The sequence below is a fragment of the Amphiprion ocellaris genome, chromosome 3 (genome assembly GCF_022539595.1).
Source record: "Amphiprion ocellaris isolate individual 3 ecotype Okinawa chromosome 3, ASM2253959v1, whole genome shotgun sequence".
In the NCBI taxonomy this organism is placed as follows: domain Eukaryota; kingdom Metazoa; phylum Chordata; class Actinopteri; family Pomacentridae; genus Amphiprion; species Amphiprion ocellaris.
Genome location: NC_072768.1, coordinates 11,811,572 through 11,831,115, shown reverse-complemented (window position 1 = coordinate 11,831,115; position 19,544 = coordinate 11,811,572). Strand labels below are relative to the sequence as shown.

The 19,544-nt window shown below is 40.4% G+C and overlaps 1 protein-coding gene across 2 annotated transcripts in view; it reads right to left on the bottom strand.

The window, feature by feature from the left end:
* The window catches only part of roraa (RAR-related orphan receptor A, paralog a), a 179,069-nt gene extending 164,068 nt beyond the window's left edge, over positions 1 to 15,001 (bottom strand). For both annotated transcript variants that reach the window (XM_023280603.3, XM_023280604.3), the window contains exon 1: positions 14,681 to 15,001. In XM_023280603.3, coding sequence (XP_023136371.1) covers positions 14,681 to 14,834 — 154 coding nt within the window. In that variant the 5' untranslated portion in view covers positions 14,835 to 15,001. The remainder of the gene's footprint in view (positions 1 to 14,680) is intronic.
* Positions 15,002 to 19,544: the final 4,543 nt, after the last annotated feature.

Here is a 19,544-nt window from a genome sequence, read left to right as displayed (position 1 = left end):
CTGTCATATTTCTAAAATACAGATGATAAACAGCCTATAAAAAGTATGCAAACAGTCAAGTTTGTCCAATTTCAAACCCAGTTGCTTTTTCCATGACTGCAGTTTTAGTCCTTTTTCTGCAGCAGAAGAGTAAAAATGCCTTTTCTTAAATAAAACATGAACGAGGGGGATGCAATTGTTTCTGCTTCCTCTCATGACATCATAGTGTATCTTGGCAAGTCATTACATGAACTGATACACAATCAGACAATAAAGAGCCTTGCCAGCATTAATGTTATGCAACCTTCCGTACGTGTCCTCGACCATATTGTAATGTCTATCGCACTTTCTATACGCGCATGTTCACTTTACACAAAACTGCGGACGCACAACTCTATCAGAGGGGCTACAAAACAGTTAAAAAGACAAATCTCCTTTGTCTTTTGTTATTTCGAGCCTGACAAAGTGCTGAAAGTGACACTACAGCAACACTTTCTCCATATGCCTCCAGACATCATCAAAAGACTATTTTTACTTTTTATTGGTAAATCATCAACTTTTATTTGAAAGTAAAACAAATGACAGACGTTTCAGCCCCTTGGCGCACCATCATGTGGGCAGGACAGCAAAGCCTGGCAGCCTGACGAATGCCCAGCCAAGGCAAGCTGGAGGGAAGTAAAAGACAGTCCTCCTCAAACGGGCCCGTCAGCTTTCAAAGAAGCCGCCATTAGTGAGCGCTCATCAAGCGGGAGCAGGGGCCCGTCCATTCCCCCGGAGAAGCCAAGCGAGCGGCGGGCCACAATGCTTCTATGGGAGGAGGGAGGCGGAGGACTACAGAGATGAGCCCTGGACCCAGTGGTGTTTCCGAGCGGAGTCGAGCCGCACGTCCCAGGCACGCTCAATTCCCAGCCCAACTGTCACTGCTGGCACTCAATTCAGCCCCTTCAAGCTCATAATCTGTGCTCGTATGGCTGTTAAACACCACACACTCCGCTCCTTCACTCATTCCGTGCCATGGCATTGTTGTGTCTGCCGTCTTTCTATTATTGAGCCATTAAAGGATTTGGAAGGAGAACCATTTCTCAGCATATGGTATATTGATCAGCAGCAACACAATAAGATAGCAAGAGACAATAGATTATTTGCATATTTAGGAAGTGATCATTTTTTGTACCTGGAGTGATTCAATAAATGTCACAAATTATATTTATATATATATATATAGAGAGAGAGAGAGAAACAGACAGAGAGATACATATATATATATATATATATATATATATAAAAAAACAGATAATATATAGCTATATATTGGTTCATGCAGTGAGGAGCTGTGTGCAGCGCTATCACCAGGAACAGATGAGAGAGAGCGTCGGCTGCTTCTTGCAAGTTGGAGGCAGAATCACTGCATTAATCTCAGCGAACACAGTGGGGTCTAAGGTGGCACGGTGCCATGCCGGAGATTCCCACTTACGGCTATCTCTCCCGATGACAGAGCGATAATGTCACATGGGTCCAGGTGAGCGAAAAATGGCAGCCTGCTTGATGCTCAGCCGGCTGCTTTAATTGGCTAAAACAAAGTAATTTGAGAGCAGTATGGGGGGCACGAGAGGGTAAATGATGGGACAGAAGGTCATAGCTTCTCTTTTACTCTGCTGTGTGCCATCTACCAACACTCCCAGCATGTGCTACAGTTAATATTGAGATCTATTATACACTAGCCTTTCACCATCTGCTTGACACACTGAGAATCTGTGCTGCACACCTAGCTGTTGAATAGAAAATGAATATTTGTTTTGCTACTCTGTATGTCTTTTTGCAGATGCAGCAGCATATTTTGATCCATGTGGTTTATAAGACACTCAAATGCTCCTTGTGGTTTGCAAATTATAAGAAAACACGTATCAGCAACAAAGGAGCTTTTAGTAAAGTGCAAATAGCAGAGACTTTTCTTTTGAAGTAGCCTTGGTATCCAGGAAATACTGAAAAAGATTCTTCACAATTATCCCTGAGCCTAAAGTGATGTCTTCAAGTCGCATGCTTTGTCCGACTAAATGAAAAAGATATGTAGTTTTCAAAGTTAAAAAAGAATCAAAGGCAACTCCTCACATTTGAGAGGCAGATATTGTTGCGGCATTTCTGCTTGAACTGGTTAAGAAATTGTTGACTAAGGAAAAAAAGATTTATTTTTGGCATAACTGCTATCTCCTTCAAATTCCGATGCAATAGGGAAGAAATGAAAAACTTTCATACCTTATCACACTCCTTCAAGCAGTATTTCCTCAAGTATTTCCACCTTTTTTTTCTTTTTTTTTTTACGGCTTATTCCCTAGTTAATTATTACCAAGACTTCCAAAACTGTACAAATAAAAAGTGACAGAAACAACAGGTCAAAACAAAAGGCGCTGTAGTGTAGACATTTTTCCAATATACAGCATAACCACATGTGCAGACAGCATTTCATTAACACTTGTGTATCTGTGTGTAAGTGCACATTTGGGTTGTGCGTGCGTTCAAGCGTGTGTGTGCTGGTTTGAGTGCATTGAGATACATGATGCACCTGTGTTAAACAAATGACCCGCACGCCTGTTTGGGTTTTTCCCAGGTGCGTCTGACGCATGGATCATGTGGTGTGGCGTGCTCGGGGCCACATCGGCTCGATCGTCCTGGGATCATCTCTGAATGTGGCCCTGAATTTGCATTGAGTGAAGGAACGGTTCACCTCCTCGGCACAGCCTTCGACGCGTCTGCGGCGCAGGGGAGGAGTGTGCTAGACCAGCCCCCTGCAGGCAGAATCAGGTGTTATCTGTCTGACTGGGGACACCACCATCAATCTCTCCTGTCCACTTCCCTTTGCCCAGAATCAAATCAGCATAGTGTAGTACATCTGCGCTGACAACATGCAGACAAGATAAGCAATCGAGCGTGTCAAAATTTTGCCATGTTTGCCTGATGTGTGGAAGGAGTGGTGATAATGTATTTATCACTATATGCAACTGGTGTAGCCTTTTCAACTATCGAAGGATGTTGAGATAAAATCGGATGCTGCTGTGCTCCATAAGTGCAGCTACAGCAGCATGTGGCAGCTTTTCTGCTCTGAAACGAAATGCACGGTACAAATTAAATCCTCATTAACTAATAAGTTTTGTTCTAAAGGAAAAAGTTCAATGTTCATCTTTGAGATTTCTTACAAGCTTTGACACTGAAGCAGCTATGGGTGACCGTCTCAAATACTTGGTCACATGTAAAAAAACAACACTTACTGTAATTGGCTCAGCCCAAACTAAACCTCTTACACACTTATTTCCCATCTTTCAAAACACATTACCTGTGCTCCTCCTCAAGGTTCAGTTTTATGCCCCACCTTATTTTCCATTTACATGCTCCCACATTTCATATCAACAGAAAACTAAATATTTTGTCCTGTTGCTGCACGAACACAGAGATGTACGGAGCCCTTGAAGTGACTCCAAACTCTCAGTGTGTTTTCCCTCAATATAAACTGTCCAGAACACAAACGGAATCATAAAACATTCACTTTTCAGCACTTATGTGAATAGATATGAATAGAAATGTTCTCTTATCTCCTCATTTTTTGGGCAATCTCTTTTCTGACACCAATCTTTGTCGCTTTCCTGCCTGATTGAAAATTCAACAATTCTGCTTTTAACTGATTCCGACAGACAAAATAACATCATCCAATGTGCTGCTCCTTTTACTAGTTACCTGTTAGAAGAATCAATTGATCTGAGGAGTTCAACCATTTCTTTTTACAAGCACGGTGAGGTCTGGCCTCGAGCTATTCTGCAGACCTTAAAGCCCTCTGAGCGAGCCTGCAGCCTCAGATTCTCCTTCTGGCTGGTGCAGATGTTTCTGTATTTGAGACTAAAGATGACCATGTATGTAAGGCTTTGAACCTAAGGTTGACTCATTTTAGGATCTTGTGCAGGAAAAATTCTTATCATCTGTTAAACCACTTGGAAAATAGACTGATCTCCCAAGTTTCCTGACTTTCTGTTGCTCAACAACATAGAATAAATGCTCCAAAGTCAAAATAACAAGAGTAATTTCTTGAAATTAATCTGTAAGACAAGGCTTAGTATGTTCTAGGCCACAAGGCAATAGGGAGTTTAAAAAGTGGCGCAGGCCTGGGAGAGTCTGAAAATCGACCAAAAGATGCAGAAGTGAACAGAAGGGGTAGAGGGAGGTGAAAAACCTCTGTTGACACCTGGTCTGTATGATAATCTGATCTGTGTATGATGGCTCAGAGTTTGAAAGGCACTTTGTCCAATTAGAAGTGTGCAGCAAATTTCCACCTGCCCCTGACAGAGATGAAGTGGCTCTTTCAGAAGACACTGTGGCACTGAGCCAGCGAAGGGAGCCCAAACACCGCAAGTGGAGCAAGCAGAAATTAATGAGCATCACAAGCCACACTTGTTTAACACAGAATGAAATTGAATGAATATTCCCTCAGACTCTTTCATACTATATTTCAACTACACAAAAAAACTTAAAAAGTGGTGAAATATTATTGTTTATTCAGGAAAAGTATGCTAATGAAGGTTTTCTGTCAACAGTTATTCAAAAATCAGATATCTAACATTTTTAAGACTTTAATTTGTATTGGATTTGAACTTTCATACCTCTAAACACTTTCCTTAAACTAGCTTTCACCCAAATAATTCCAAATCATGAACATTCAACAAAAAAAAACTTCAAAGTAAAAAAAACTCCAGTTTTTCACATTAACATAACTTGAAAGCGACCGAAATTGCTACGCTGTAGAAAAATCTCAAGTTGTAGATAAGTTCATAGTGCAGTGTGTAGGGATCGTGTGCACGATGTGCCACTACCAACCTCAACTAAAGGTTTTCATCTTCCTATTTCTGTATGTCTATTTCGGTCTGTCACATAAAAATAGGCTTTTAACAACCCAGCATGGCGTTAATTATTGCCTCTTAAGCACTGCATTACTAAAATAAAGCTGCAAATATTGATTGATCAGACAGATGATATTTGTCAGTGAATAAGGATTCGAGAATCATACATGGCGAAGAGTGACTCCGTCTTTCAATCACTGTCAGAAAGCAGCACGGCAGCATTGCTGCAATGATTGAGCCCCATCGTGCCACACTCTGTCTTAGTACGCCTCCTAAAGCAATCAATTCACAGACGCACGCAAGAACCAAATATTCATTAGTGACATATTCATATTCAAAAGCTGCCTTTTGAAAGAAACAAAAGAGCAGAATTGTCTTTGACAGGCACGTTACAATGATTGTGTGACATACTGTGTGAGGCCTGAACAATTGTGATCATCTTCTATTATTTTACAAGCAAAGAGTTGTGTTCATTGCTGTTGTCTGCAAGATGAGGAAATTTGTATGTACAGCTAGATTATTTATCAAAGATTATAGAGCCACAATTCATTTGAAAGAGACAAAATCTTACAATATGAAATAAATACGAATGGCCTCTTTGATTTCACAAATATTCTACACTCAGATTTGCTTAATAGGACACAAAAGTCAGTAAAATATCTGTGTTTCGACAACACAATGACTGGTAAAACAAGTGACAACAAAACCAAGCTACTAGTTTCGCACAACGGGATTTGACATGGTTAATACTTGTATCGTTGAACTACTCCAGCTGACTGGCCCTTAGTAACTGGTATAATAATAAAAAAAAAGGGAGATGGGCTGCAATGTTAATAATTAGTTAGTTCTGCGCTCAAAAAAATTCTGTCCAACCTCACCAGATTTTAATCAAAGGCTGAAAATAGTAGCTGATTGTAATCGGCACTCAGAAGTCACCAGGGGTGTTTGAAGAGCCCGTCAAGCCTGCGAGTGGAGCTAATTCGATTAAGTGGTGGCAGTACCTGGAGGGGACGGATCTGTATCTCTCCCTTTTTTATTTATGAGATTAAGTTGCGCTTGTTATTCCAATATAAATAATCAAGCCAACAGAAATGACACTGATTTTCAAGTTGTTTTATCTCCCATGTCTCCAAAAGTTCTTTGTTTATTTCAGGTGACAAATAAACTTTGTGAAGTAATACTCTAGTACTGATGTAACGCAAATAACGGGGGGAGATGTGTGCTTCACCTTGACAGAAACAAGGAAAACTAAAGTTTATAAACTGGAAAAGCTGTTTCTTTTGCAAGTCTGTTTTTTTTTATTTGGAAAATTTAAAGATTGATTCATGCAAATGAAAAGCAATAACTTCAGATGCAATGAAAGAAATACTCCTGCAGATATAAAGTAAAAACACATATTCTCCAGACTGATGTTTAGCAGTCCCTGTGACCACCCTCTCTAGTCTACAGCATTCTATTGTATTTAATACACCCTGAGAATACATCAGAGCAGACGTTCCTAAATTACATTATCACTCTAAGCAAAGCAGAAAGCACCGGATTATTCTGCTTTATTACTGTCCGTGGCTGCTTCACTTCGTCTGAGTCAGACAGGCTACAATATGCAATAGATATTTCCATTTTTATCTTATTCTGATGTCGTATTCGACCACTCAACAGAGTCCTTAATGCAGGGCTGCCGTGAGGGCCATTCAGCCTACAGAAGGCAAGATAAATAACAGTTAAGAGGCTCTTGAGGTGTGCTGTTTGAATAACATACTTTAGATTTTACAACGTCCCCTCTTCCTGTTTTAAAGCGCACACACAACGTCTGGTAGAACCTCCACGGCTGCAAGATCAAGCTGATTATCAAGTGTTCAACACATGGCAGTGTTCTGCAGCCTGCAAGAAGAGGTTCTGTGGTTAAAAAAATCAAAAAAAAATCACTTTCTCTGAGCGTGCAATGGTTTCAGGTTCACGTGACGTGACACACATGACATGAAACGGCATGGCTGTATGTGTTTAGCATGATTTTTGTTCAAACAGAAAGGAGTAATGGTTGGAAAGATACTTCAGGTCAAAGTTCCCCAGTAGCTTGGGTTTTTCCATGCGAGAGGCTTACCTGCCTGCTCCTGAGCTTTCCACCGTCCACAATGGTGGAGAAGTGAAAGGCTTGGCGCAAGATGTGACATAAGAATTCCTCAGAGTGAGTCTTTAGACCCCTCTCACCACCTCTTCCCCTCCAGGCCTCTTCTAAGGGGCCCATTTCATATCAGAGAGGCACAGAGCAGCACAGAGCCAAGCAGCACAAGTACTTAGGTCACAGTGTACCACATTAAATTTAGACTCCTTTAACGCCCTCCAATAATGCATCTGGAGTATTTCCGGTCATAACTATTCAAATTTTTCTATCTAAGATACAAACTTCAGTAAATGGGCCATAGATCTGAGCTATCGTTCACCTCAGGAGAGTTCGCATCAAATCTGGTGTCTGTCACCAGTTGAAATTTCCTCGCCAGCCCCAGTTAAGCCACTTGTGATTCAAACTTCAAAATAAACTGTCCCATAAGAACAAAACTTTCCCGGTTGTGCTAGGTTAAGTTTCGAAACTAGTTTTAATTAATATTTCCTATTAGAACTTGCACTGCAAAGCCTACAATGTACACTTAAAATACATCCAAAAATTGATTTACAACTTGTGAAAAAAAAAAAAAATGCAGTTGCTCCAGACCATCTGTGGTTTGCATTCTTGTGGTTGTGTTTCACTTAAAGCAGTAAGTTTGTCGAATCCTTTCAGCTTTTGTTCTGCATCTACAGTGTGTATCCTGCAGCTGGGTGACAAACTGTTTTGTTATATACCAGCACCAATTAACAACTCGTGCAATGGCTGCATTTCAGAAACAACAACAACAACCAAAAAAAATCCCCCACTGATTAAAAGCACATGAACATTACTTGAACCTTGGTAAATTGAGTTTTCTGCACCACATTTAGCAAAATATAGATTCAGGAAATTGGACAAAGTTGACATGAATACAGACGCCAGTCACATGAACTCTGAGGCTATTAGTGCTACGTGTTTATAGACAGAATCATGAGTCAAGTGCAGAAGTCAGGCAGTGGTATCCCTGCTAAGAGCTAGCAACATCCTGTCAGTGTATAAATTGCCAACAGCTAGCAATGTCCTGTCAGTGTGTAAATTTTCATTGACTGACGAGGACCAACAGTGTTCCTCGAGCAGTTTCCTACAGAAAAATCCACAGGAGCCCTTTCATGCAGCTTCCCTCATACAAAATGCAGCAAACAGCAGCTAATCATCACAGCTTTATTGCTGTATTTGTAATCCCTCCATATGATAGATAAGAAAGACTGAATGTTACTACATTTAAAAAAAAAAAATCTTAAACCCCTGCTAGTGCCCCTCAGAGACCACACTGCTACAACAAACTGTTCACAAGCACCTGACCAAAAAAGTCACTTGCTCTATGATGATCAGAGTTCAAAACATTCTATTTTTTTCTATTAAATTCTGCTGTTTAAACACAAAACCACTGTTAAATGCCTGATAAATGTGTTTGAGAGTGTGATTTTCTTGCAATGTTTGGTATGTTTCCACACAAATCAGAATGTTTGGACAGGAATGACTTCATATCCCCACGAGTTAGTTTTATTAAAAGGCTTAACTTGAAACCTTTTTATATACACATGACGCGCCAGAAAAAGAATTTAATTATGAAATTGAAATGTCCAAAACACATGACCATATTGTTGGCAATTGACAATATATTGCAAACCAATCCAAAACAGGAGCAGCAGAAAAAAAGGAGACAAGGGATTTTTTTCCCCAGTCGATTGGACCTGAAAAGTAATAAGCAACATGCAGCGAGTAGGACAATTTGATCCAAAATCATCTTTCATTATTTCATACAACAAAGACGGAAAATATCACCTAAAATCAATGTAATGGTTCATTGTCGCATTTATCTTAGTTACAAGTAATTTAAACAATTACTTTTAATAAATTTGTGCAGAAAATATATCTTCAAAGCCAAAAATGTATATTATTTGACCTCCACAACAAACAGAAAGTCTGGACCCCATTCAATAATAAGAATATTTTGCTTTAAGCAAAGCTTTTTATTGTTTTCTCTTAATCGTGAAAACTACACTCTAGTCCTCTGCAGTCTTAAATGTATCATATTTTACATCTCTAAGAGCAATATTTTATATTATACGGGTTCAAGACTAGGACTATTACCACAACTCTTGGTATATGAAGCAAATCCAAGCTTGTTACCAAATGAAATAGATTCAGAATATGGAGTCACGTTAGCAAACACTGTGTAATGCAGCTGCATGTGTTGCATTTTTCTTGGACAGCCTGTTGCACGTTGTGTTTAAGTTGCTGAACCGAATCAGTTGTGGATCCTTTCAGTATGACAACTTTTCTTGCAATATTTGCACGTAGCTTTGGTCTGTTCTGCGTCGTGTTTACCGAAGCCGAAGTGAACCTCCACACCTAACATGGCTTCTTTTTTCTCCGCCGGCTCTTCTTTGTGTGCACTAATGACTCTTTCTGTTTCTTGCAACATTCGGATGACCTTTGCTGACCTTGCTGTCTCTCAATGTTGAGTTTAACTGCATAAAACTGCTAGCTGCTAGAGCGAGCATGCCGTGTGTGTGTGTGTGTGTGTGTGTGTGTGTGTGTACGTGAACATGAATGATTTCACAAGCTGGCTGTAGGTATAGATCGACCAACATGGTTTCGTCAGGGTCCATTACTGATGCTGATTATTAGTAATCACGTAGATCAATATATATTTGGAGCTGATGTGTGTTTGTAGTACAAATTAAATCTTAGCGTCAAATTTTAGAATAAAAACAACAACAGCATTTAATTGGAATGCAATGAAATTATATACTTATGTTTTACGACTTACTTATGCTAGATCCAAAGAGCTTTTCAAAATGTATCCTTCAGTACTGATAGGAGATTACTCATGACACATAGCCAATCAGATCTAAACTGGCACATTTCTTAAATCAATTAATTTAATCAGGAATCAGTTAAAAAAAAAACAGTATGACTGAAAATCAGAAAAATGCTGAATATCAGATTAGATAATTATTTGGTTGACCTTTAGCAGTAGGGAAGTGACAATACTTCGGTACCAAGACAATGTCAAAATTCTAAAAACCTGACAGTACTTGTCTTTTCTAAGGTAAAAAAAGACATCCTGAAGTTACACAGATGTCGTGGGAACTGGAGATGCTGGACAATAATGACAACATGTGGATTGTGTGACAGTTCTACTGCAATTTGTGGAAAGAAAACACAGCAAGAGTCGTGTATGTGGTTATTTTTGCAACATTTTGAGGCGAACGATGAGAGACAAGTGACAGATGACCAAAATCCTGAATATTACCAGTATCACAGCACATCTGAAAGGAAGATATAAACACTGTAGACTTATCAAATCGCCCCTAAGACAGGCATCTGAACCGTACACAGAAGAATAATATAACATCAAATGTTCATATCAAACACAGCGCTCATAGGTTAACATTATCTTGCTCAGGTTAACAAAGCAATAGTTCAGGATGTGAGAAAAGCACGGCTCATAATGTTAATTTGCTACAATCATCTGTAAAATCTGTTAAATGTGTCTGTATGAGTACATGTGTTGAGTTGGCATACTGTGCATGCAGCAGCTTTTTTAAGTAAGACCTTGTGTCTTTTTTAATTTGTTTTTGTATCACATTCGATACTGAGAATTATCCCTAACTTGTCCGTTGTTAGAAAGGTTAACTTTCCATTCATTGTTGAACTTATATGAGCAGAGGCTGATTGCCCGCCTGAAAAAAATAGTTTATGTAACATCTTAGCTTAAGGACAGTCACAAAGTCATAATGATGATTCATTTATGTATTCTACTCATTTTCTCTCCCTAATTTCATATATTTTTTTACATGTTATATTGAACTGACAGCAAGAAGGACAGAGCTTCACACCTGACCGGACAAAATCTCATTCAATTTTCATTACTGGAGTTATGCGGACACACACTGGTAAACTCCTTAGGTAAGCATGCTGCCACTAAAATACTGGTTAACCTTTGAAACTCTGAAGAACAGAGGACCTTTTCCACAGACGATGGTACCAAAGTCCAAACTAGGAGCAGATGTCACAGTCTATGCAACAGCTCACTGTACTGCTGAAGAAATACTGAAGAACCAGACTGATTGTTAACGTTTAACAATGTCACACACCTGACAGGTACCAATAAATGAGTCGAGATATTATTACCTCACTCACATTTTAGAACGGAAAACGCAGGAGGACTGAAACTCAATATTATGTTATAGGCAGCCAACCAGAAAAACCGAGACACATAATGGAGTTCCTCTCCCAGATCTGTCCGAGCTGAAGGCTCAGCTATAAGCCTATACCTGTATCTTCGTGCTCTCCAGCGGGCACACAGCCCTAACTCATTGAATTTGAGAATGCCACAGCCACAATAATGCTGCTGTCCACTTCGGTGGCGTGCAAACCCCATGCCAGCTCCCGACTTTCTGAGATTTTGTGTAAAAAATTAAATAAATCTGCGTCCCTGCACCTCATCCATCTTGTGCCAACAAATGCTGCCACCTTAGCTGAGAGGTCTCATTTCACCTCCCAAAAATAAAACAACTGGATACGTGTTCATTAAGGAACTCTGAATATTTTTATACTCTGACTTTTTACTTTCTTTTGTCTATTAAACTGCAGCGTCGGGTGGGACTTGTATCCAACGATTAAAAACCTCAAACAACTATATTTTTTACTTTAAGAAAACCAAAAAATGTAAATGTTGTCACATAATAGAAACAGAGCTGGCTTTTAATCTGTAAAAAATCATATGAGATTTAATCTAGATATGGCACTAAGGCAAACTAATAAGCAGGATGCAATGCAATATTCTCCACTGCAGTCACACTTCAGCTAACGACAGCTTTCACATTTTAAAAACCGTAATGATATTATTTGCTCTTCATGAGTAGCTTCTTTATCCTTAACGAGAGAAAACGATATTCAGGCGACTCTCTGTCAAATAAAATGACAACAAGAAGCAACCAGTCTATGAAGACAAGGCCAGTAATATTACACTACTAAGACACACAAATGCATTTTCAACATTCAAAGAAAGTCCTGTTTAACGAGGATTCAGACACCAGGATTCCTATCGGATCTGTGGCTCCGCAGCCTCCCCTGTGCACTTGTGAGGTTTCAAACCTCTGCAGAGACCCTCACCTTACATAACCAAGCTATTAATATTGATTGTTTCCAAATTTGCGAACTGAGAGATCTTGCAATGTGAAAATAACACCTTTTCTTCTTTCCAGTAATGATATCCACAGCCCCTTCAAGGCCTGTTCTCTGACCCATTCAAGTCTTACAGCGGAGCTTCTGCTGAAGTAAGCCCTTTCTACTTAAAAGGTATTAGCACTCAGGGTTAAAACAGTAAACGCTCTGCATGCAGGATAAGAAATGTGCATCCTCAGAAAGTCTAATACAGCTGGTGTGAAGAGGCAAACCGTGCTTAAGCAAGTGTCTGCCGCCTCTCAGATGTTGGTTTCTGCGGCTGGCCTGAAAAGCCAGATTCCAAGCGCAGAGCTGTAATCCTAAAAAATGTCTTACAAGTCTGTAACACTACCCGCGTTTTATTGTTTTATTTATTCAAGCAACCCTGCGCTCCAGTGTGCCAGCGCAGTAACCGAGTGCAGTTTTCTTCTTAGCAGAACGTGTACATTTTACATGATCACTTTATTAAATAAAGCAATTAGGCCATCTTTTCTTTATGAAAGTGGCCTTTTCTTCTGCTCTGCTGTGCGATGAATGCTATGAATATTTCTACATTATTACATTTGCTTGGCTAAGTGCAAACTGTTGCAGTGTAAAGGGTTGCAAATGGACTCAGGGATTTTTACAAGTCTATAGATTAGATGAGAGATCACAGCAGATTGAGGTTATGGTGTGTAACACTGTATTAATGCTTTTTCTAACCACACTTTTGCATGATGGAATACACAAGGTGACAGGCTATATTACACAATAAAACTTGACTTCCAGAGTTTAACGTGAGAGAATAAATTAATTTAGGACCCAATATCAGATTAATGTTGACTACAATAAGTTTTTATAAAGTTCTCAAAACTTTTCTTGAAGCACTTCAATGCCAAAAATCGCCCTTATTCTTTGAAAAGAAGCCAAAATAAACTTTCTGTGCACAGAAACTCCTCCAAAAGTGCAAAGATTGCCCCACTGAAAACACTTTTTTTCACCCATTCAGCATTACATAACAGAGCAAAGGCGTTCTTTTTCCTGTCTTTCTCTTTCCCAGACGCACTTTAATCCTGTGCATAAAAGGGTGGGGTGAATATGGGTCAGCAGGTTAGGAGTGTCTCAAAGTCAGACTTGTGAAAAAAGAAATCAATCCACGAAGCCTCCCAACTACCTGTCTTTGCTCCGCTATTACATAAGCGCTCAGTCTGTGCCAACCCACAAAGTCACACAGTTTCCCTTCAGTTTGTGTATCTAGAAATATCCTCTCAAGTGCAGGGCGTGCGTGTTTTTTGGATATTATCATTAACAAACCGAACAAACACATTGATTATACAGAGCGCCTGAACTGTTTGGTAAATCGAAATGAAAGATCTGCGGTGGTGATTTCTGCTCTCAGTTGCGCGCCTCTGTTTATGGCTAAACCTGTTACATAACCAGCTTACATTCCACATTCACCATATCACACTCTAAATATACCCTTGCGCGCAGGAAGCGTGTGCGCGCCGACACAAAAACACCACCGTTCAATGAACTAATTGTCTCCTCCGCTCGCCTCCGTGCCGTGAATCCAACCACCAAACTCTTGCTGGTCAAGAATCAGCAGAGAAATCACTATTTCTTTTGAACTTGGGTGAGCCCGGTTAGCCTGTTCTGGAGGCAGCCGAGAGGGGGTGTGGTTAAATACTGTCTTGTACTGTACAACATGGACGGGACGTGATGGATAAATCATGTATACATATATAAAAAATAACTCGTCTTTACGCAGCGTTGCGCACAGACTTCTGAGGGGCTAACTGACAATGTAGGATGCTTTAGTTTCTAATCATGTGTGTCTGAAGGGGTTTAACACGCCAAAAAAAAAAAAAAAAAAGGCGTGCAGTGCCTTCATGCTTGCAACAGTGTTTGCTGGCACTAAACAAATTCCAGCTGCTGGGGCGTCTTTTTCACACAGGAATAGCCGGGGGGGAAAAAATCAGTGAGCTTGGAGATGTATTAAAAATAAAATAAAATAAAAAATCCCAGCCAGACGGCGCTGTGTGCTGAATGAGGCGTTAGTGGAGGACACGTCCCTACAAAGGAGACTGATCGATAAACTAACCCACAGTTTCCCCAAAGTTCACTTTCGACACTTGGGCAAAAATATCGCGTTTGAGCGAGCAGCTCGGCCCGTTTTGACACGAAGAAACGGTGCCGCCGCTCATTTCCAGAGTTCCTGGATAATTGATTAATCTTGCAGTCGGAGTAAATGTGACCGTATCACCCCCTATGATTTGAGCTGTCAGTAGAGCCTGAAACACCAGCAACACACCACCGAAGCACTAATTACCGGGGGAAACGCCGCGGTGCTACTAAATTTCACACAAAAAAAACTGTCTCTGTGGCGACGTGAATTTGTGTGCAGTTATTTTTACGGAGGACGCGATTTTAATTCATTTGGAAGTTTGATTAAAAATTCCTCGATCGGTCTCTATACACCGTCCAGTATGACAACAAGAGGGGGGATGTGCGGTCCGCTTACCTCTGTTGGTGCTGGAACAGGTCTGCCTTCGAACCGGGGCTGGATGGTCCGCTTTCCGGAGCGTCTCCAGGTTTACCGGGGTTTCCCTGACCGGGGTAGCCGGCTCCGAGGCGCTGTTGCCCGGGTCGCTCGCTGGATCTGGAGGGGACTCCATGTTGAATTTCAGATTTGCTGCTTAACTACCGCTAGTACTTTAAACTAATTCTGTGCGATCTGTGAGCTCCGACACTACGTCTTGCTATCTAATTTAGACTAGAAGTAAGAAATGAGAAATGCGAGTGTGTCTGGAGGTGGGTGTGTAGGTTTGATTGTCCACTAGCAGCGCTAGTGAGAGCTCCAGTCATGCAAACTGAAAAGGGAGAGGTTGTCAATAGCCGAAGAATAGATGTAGGCCTGAAAGTAATCCATGCTGATCGACCCTGCGCAGTTTTATGTTGAAACTGCAATATTTTAGCGCAACCTCGCCGTTTTTAAGCAGTTTTACACACCTTTGCGCACAAGTAAGGCCGTTTGCAATAAAACCACCGCTGGATTTCTGCTAAATTTGAAACAAAAAACTGTCCACATTGATCCAAATACATAGTCACGCCATGCATTTGCATAATACATGTTCCAAACCATTTATGTAGCTGTTAAACTGAACATATTCAATATTATTTGTGGAAATAACGCTTTTTGGGGTTGTTGTTGTGCTTTAATCACAAATTGAAAACCTCTCCCAGTTAAATATGACCACTTTTACCCTCAACGCCACATTTTTCATTAATAATTTCATCACCAATAATGTCTGTTGGCAAATTCAACCAAATGCAGCAGAGCTAACTAATTCACTGCACATTCCTTCACTGTGAAAGCCTTTCCTGGCTCCAGCATGCAGCCGTGTGCGTAAAACTACTCAATATTAATGTCCAAGAATTCAAACGGGGTTAGTCAGAGTGCTCTTCATTATTTTCATCAACATCACCACCATTAACATCATCATCACCACCATGATCTCCTCCACCACCATCCTGTGGGAGGAGCGGACTGCATCTCTGAGCAGTCTGATGAAAGCACTCTTCCCTTTCACTCGCAGAGTAACCTGCGCGTCTCCGCTCTGCCTGATAAAAGGCTGGACTGACAGCAGTTTGGGAGAGAATACGCTTTTTCAGATACAGTGCCGGTGTGCAGCCGGCATCAGACGTCACTCCTGCAACCGACATCCGTGCTCCGCTTGTTGCGCAGAAATGACAAACAGCACGCTTTCTGCATGTGATCAGCGGGCAAAGCAGCGAGACGGAACCCCGCCTCTTCAAAGTGGTGCACGTGGACTTTGACATGGTCCTGCCCTCTCAGCACACAGCCAGACTGATCCCAGACAAGCCAGCCACAGAGAGGGCCTCTAGCAGAAGTTTCATGTCTTTAAGCACCACACTAAATCAGTGAGATTTCTATTTGCACTTTAAGATCCATAATCCAGGCCTTTCTCTAACAACTACCTTCATAAAAATCACCACTTTCAGTGCCTATGATTACCTTTTTTTTTTTCCAGATTCAGCATGCTCAGAGTTCACTTTGTAAGTAAGTGATCAAATTTTATTCTTTATTGCCATCTTAGAGTAATTTTGTCCCACAAAAGCCTTACTAAGGGGTGTTGAAGCTCTGCCATTGTTTTTTTGTTTGTTTGTTTGTTTTTATTTTAAAGGCCAAAGCAGTACACATAAACAACACTGCTACTGTGATTTGGCAGAAATGAAAGTAGCAGTCCCATGTTACAGATGCATTCACACTTGGCTAAAAAAAAAAGTAAAATAAAATAAAGTCATAAAGGTGATACTACCTAGTGCACTGTGTGTGTTTTTTTTTTTTAATTCATCGGCAGCATCTTAAATATATTTCCCTCTGCCATATAGTGGCAGATTTCTGTTAAGCAGTTGTGACAAAGTGAAAATATAGCATTAAAAAGCAGATTTTGTAAATGGTCTTCACCATTTATTTATTTGTTTGTTTGTTTGTTTGTTAGATATATGAACACTGCATCTGTAGTTGACATATAGGTGACTTGGATGAATAAACACCACATTTACTCGGGCTGTAGTCCTGGTGCAGTATCCTGGGTTCAGGTCTGGCTCATGGCGATTTGCTTAATGTTACTCGCCATTTCTTTGTTTCCACCTCTCAAGTCTCACTTCAGCTGCCACTATGATAAAGGCAAACATTTTAAAAAGTTTTTTAAAAGATGGTTAAATGTTAAACTGCACAGTGGCTTGGTGGTAAACACTTTCATCTTGCAGCTAGAAGATCCACGGTTCATGTCCCACCCTTCCTGGGATCTTTCTGCATGGAGTTTCCATGTTCGTGGGTTTTCTCCAGGTTCTCCAGCTTCCTCCCACAGTCCAAAAACATGCTCAGGTTAATTGGTGACTCTAAATTGTCCTTAGGTGTGAATGCGAGTGTGATTGTTTGTCTCTATATGTAGCCCTGCAATAGACTGGCAACTTGTCCAAGGTGTCCTCTGCCTTCACCCTAAGTCAGCTGGGATAGACTCCAGCCCCCCTGCAACCCTAATGAGGATCAAGTGGTGTATAGATAAAGGATGGATGGTCAAATGTTTCATTAGTCCAGTGACACAGTTTACTTTAAGGTAAATAGTAGCATACAAGGCCCTGAAACAAAATGCAAGAGAAGCAAAGTCAATATGCTTTGCACTGTTACTGTCTTGCAGCTGAACAAAATTAAGTGAATTATTTAATCCATGCGAAAGTCCAGAACATAAACCCATTCAGTTTTTGAAAAAGGTTTTGACAAATTACATGTAGTGACTCTGTCAAAAGGAATCAGTGTTCCTTTTTCCCCCATTGCTGTACTCCTGCATGTCGCTCACCAACAACAACATGATATAACTTTTGGAGCTATGTGTGCTGAAGGCCGACTTTTTGATAGAAAGCCAGAAGGAATCTCTCACTGCCAAGCGAAGAGGCCAAGTTCCATTCCTTCTGCTCAGCTCCAGCTCCTCCAAATTTCCTGACCTTCTGACCCACTGTAATTTGACCGCGTGAACCCTACACTCACATTCCACGCCTGTTGCATGTTGCAGGACTGAAGCTGAGAAACTTGAACTTGAGACGTAAACACACTGAGAATTTTACCTGCGAAAAACATACACCTAAGTGCACATGACAGCATAACTTATAATCACATGCCTACCCAACGCTAATTAAAATGTAGGCTGCATTGTCCACATCTAAACACCCATCATATGCATGCATGCATGCATTTTATAAAATACTAAAAAATGTTTTATTTTGCACCTAAACAACATAGATTCAATACAAACGCACAAACAAAAGCAACATAAACACACACGCAGACCAACACACTGCCCTGTGTTTAAGCCAAGAGATGCAAGGACAAGTTTGATGTTGCCGCTTTAATTTTTGAGTTAAAATGAATTATGCTGCTGTCACATTGTTGAGCAGGGGGAAGGATGTGGTGGATGTGAAGCGAGTAGAGTAAGCATGCCTGCCGTGATCAGATGATTGATTAAGCTGACACTGGCTCAGGGGTGCAACACCGCTCTATTTTTCTCCCTCATTATGTAAGGCTATATTTCAAATCAGGAGTGCACTGGAGGAAGACACCAGAGACACGAGACACGACACCCTTCAAATAAAAAGTTTATCAGACAACAGCCAAGGAGACTGATGAGTTTCCCCTCTACTCTTGTCTTCAGAATGGCAATAGAAAAGAAAAAAAATGTGTTTGTCAAACGACAGGGTGATCATTAGACAAAGAAACCCCTAAAAACTAGAGAATAAAGCATTCACAATCTGATATTGTTCATTTTAGTAAATTGTTTAACATTAAACTCACTGTCAGACAAAGTGCAAGAGGTTACATGTCAGCTATGGCTTCTTTTTTTTGTGATTTATTAATTTCCTTCAGAAAAAGATAAGCTCAGTGATGTTTACAGAAAAGTAATAAATTTAAATAAATGCAAAAAAAACCCCAAAACAGCTCATAATTTAAAACAGAACACTATGAAATGAATGTATAAATGTGGCTCTCATCCTTAGACTGCACTGGTTGTGTGTCTAAACAACTGGAATAAAATAATATTCTCAAAGAGACCCCTTTTTTCTCTACATGTGCATGTGGTGACATATCTTTCTTGCCTTACAAATCGGACATCAGAACCAGAGCCCAGCAAACACAAAGTTCTGTGCACGCTCATGCAATGCAGAGTGCCAGAGTGTAATGAAAGAGATATATTAATGGCCTTTCACTTATTCATGTGTCGGAAATGAAGAGGCACAGTCACATTTTGAAACGGTTGACAGAATAAAGAGACAACATTGGGGAAATGATTGTATTTATGATTTCAGTCTGACAGATGAAGGTATCAAGAGAGAGACTGAGTGACACATTTCTGAAAGTTCAAAGTGTTAAATGATGTGATGTATGGCAACATATTGGAGCACAGGGGCACCCGCTCTCATATATTCTCGCTTAAAGAATCAGCGTCTTGTGAGTATACAGTATATACACACATAGAGCATAGGAATATAAAAATTTAAATGCAGCACAACTTGTCCAAGATGTTTTTACACTTGATGATTCTGCTGTGTTTCAGCTTCACTCAGAGTGTAGTGTCTCCCTCAGAGACAGCGCCACTAGCACCACCTAGCAGCAGCGTGACCACAGTAAATCACTGTCCACACTTAGCTTCAGGTTATGTCTGTTTTTCTACATAAAAGTCTCTGCATACTACATAAGTAGCATATGAGTGCAGTTCTCTATTGAAATCTGCAATTTCCCTCGTTTTTTTCCGGCTCTTATTAGCAAGGAAATAGAAGTGTTAACGTTGCCTCGACTCTTTTTCATA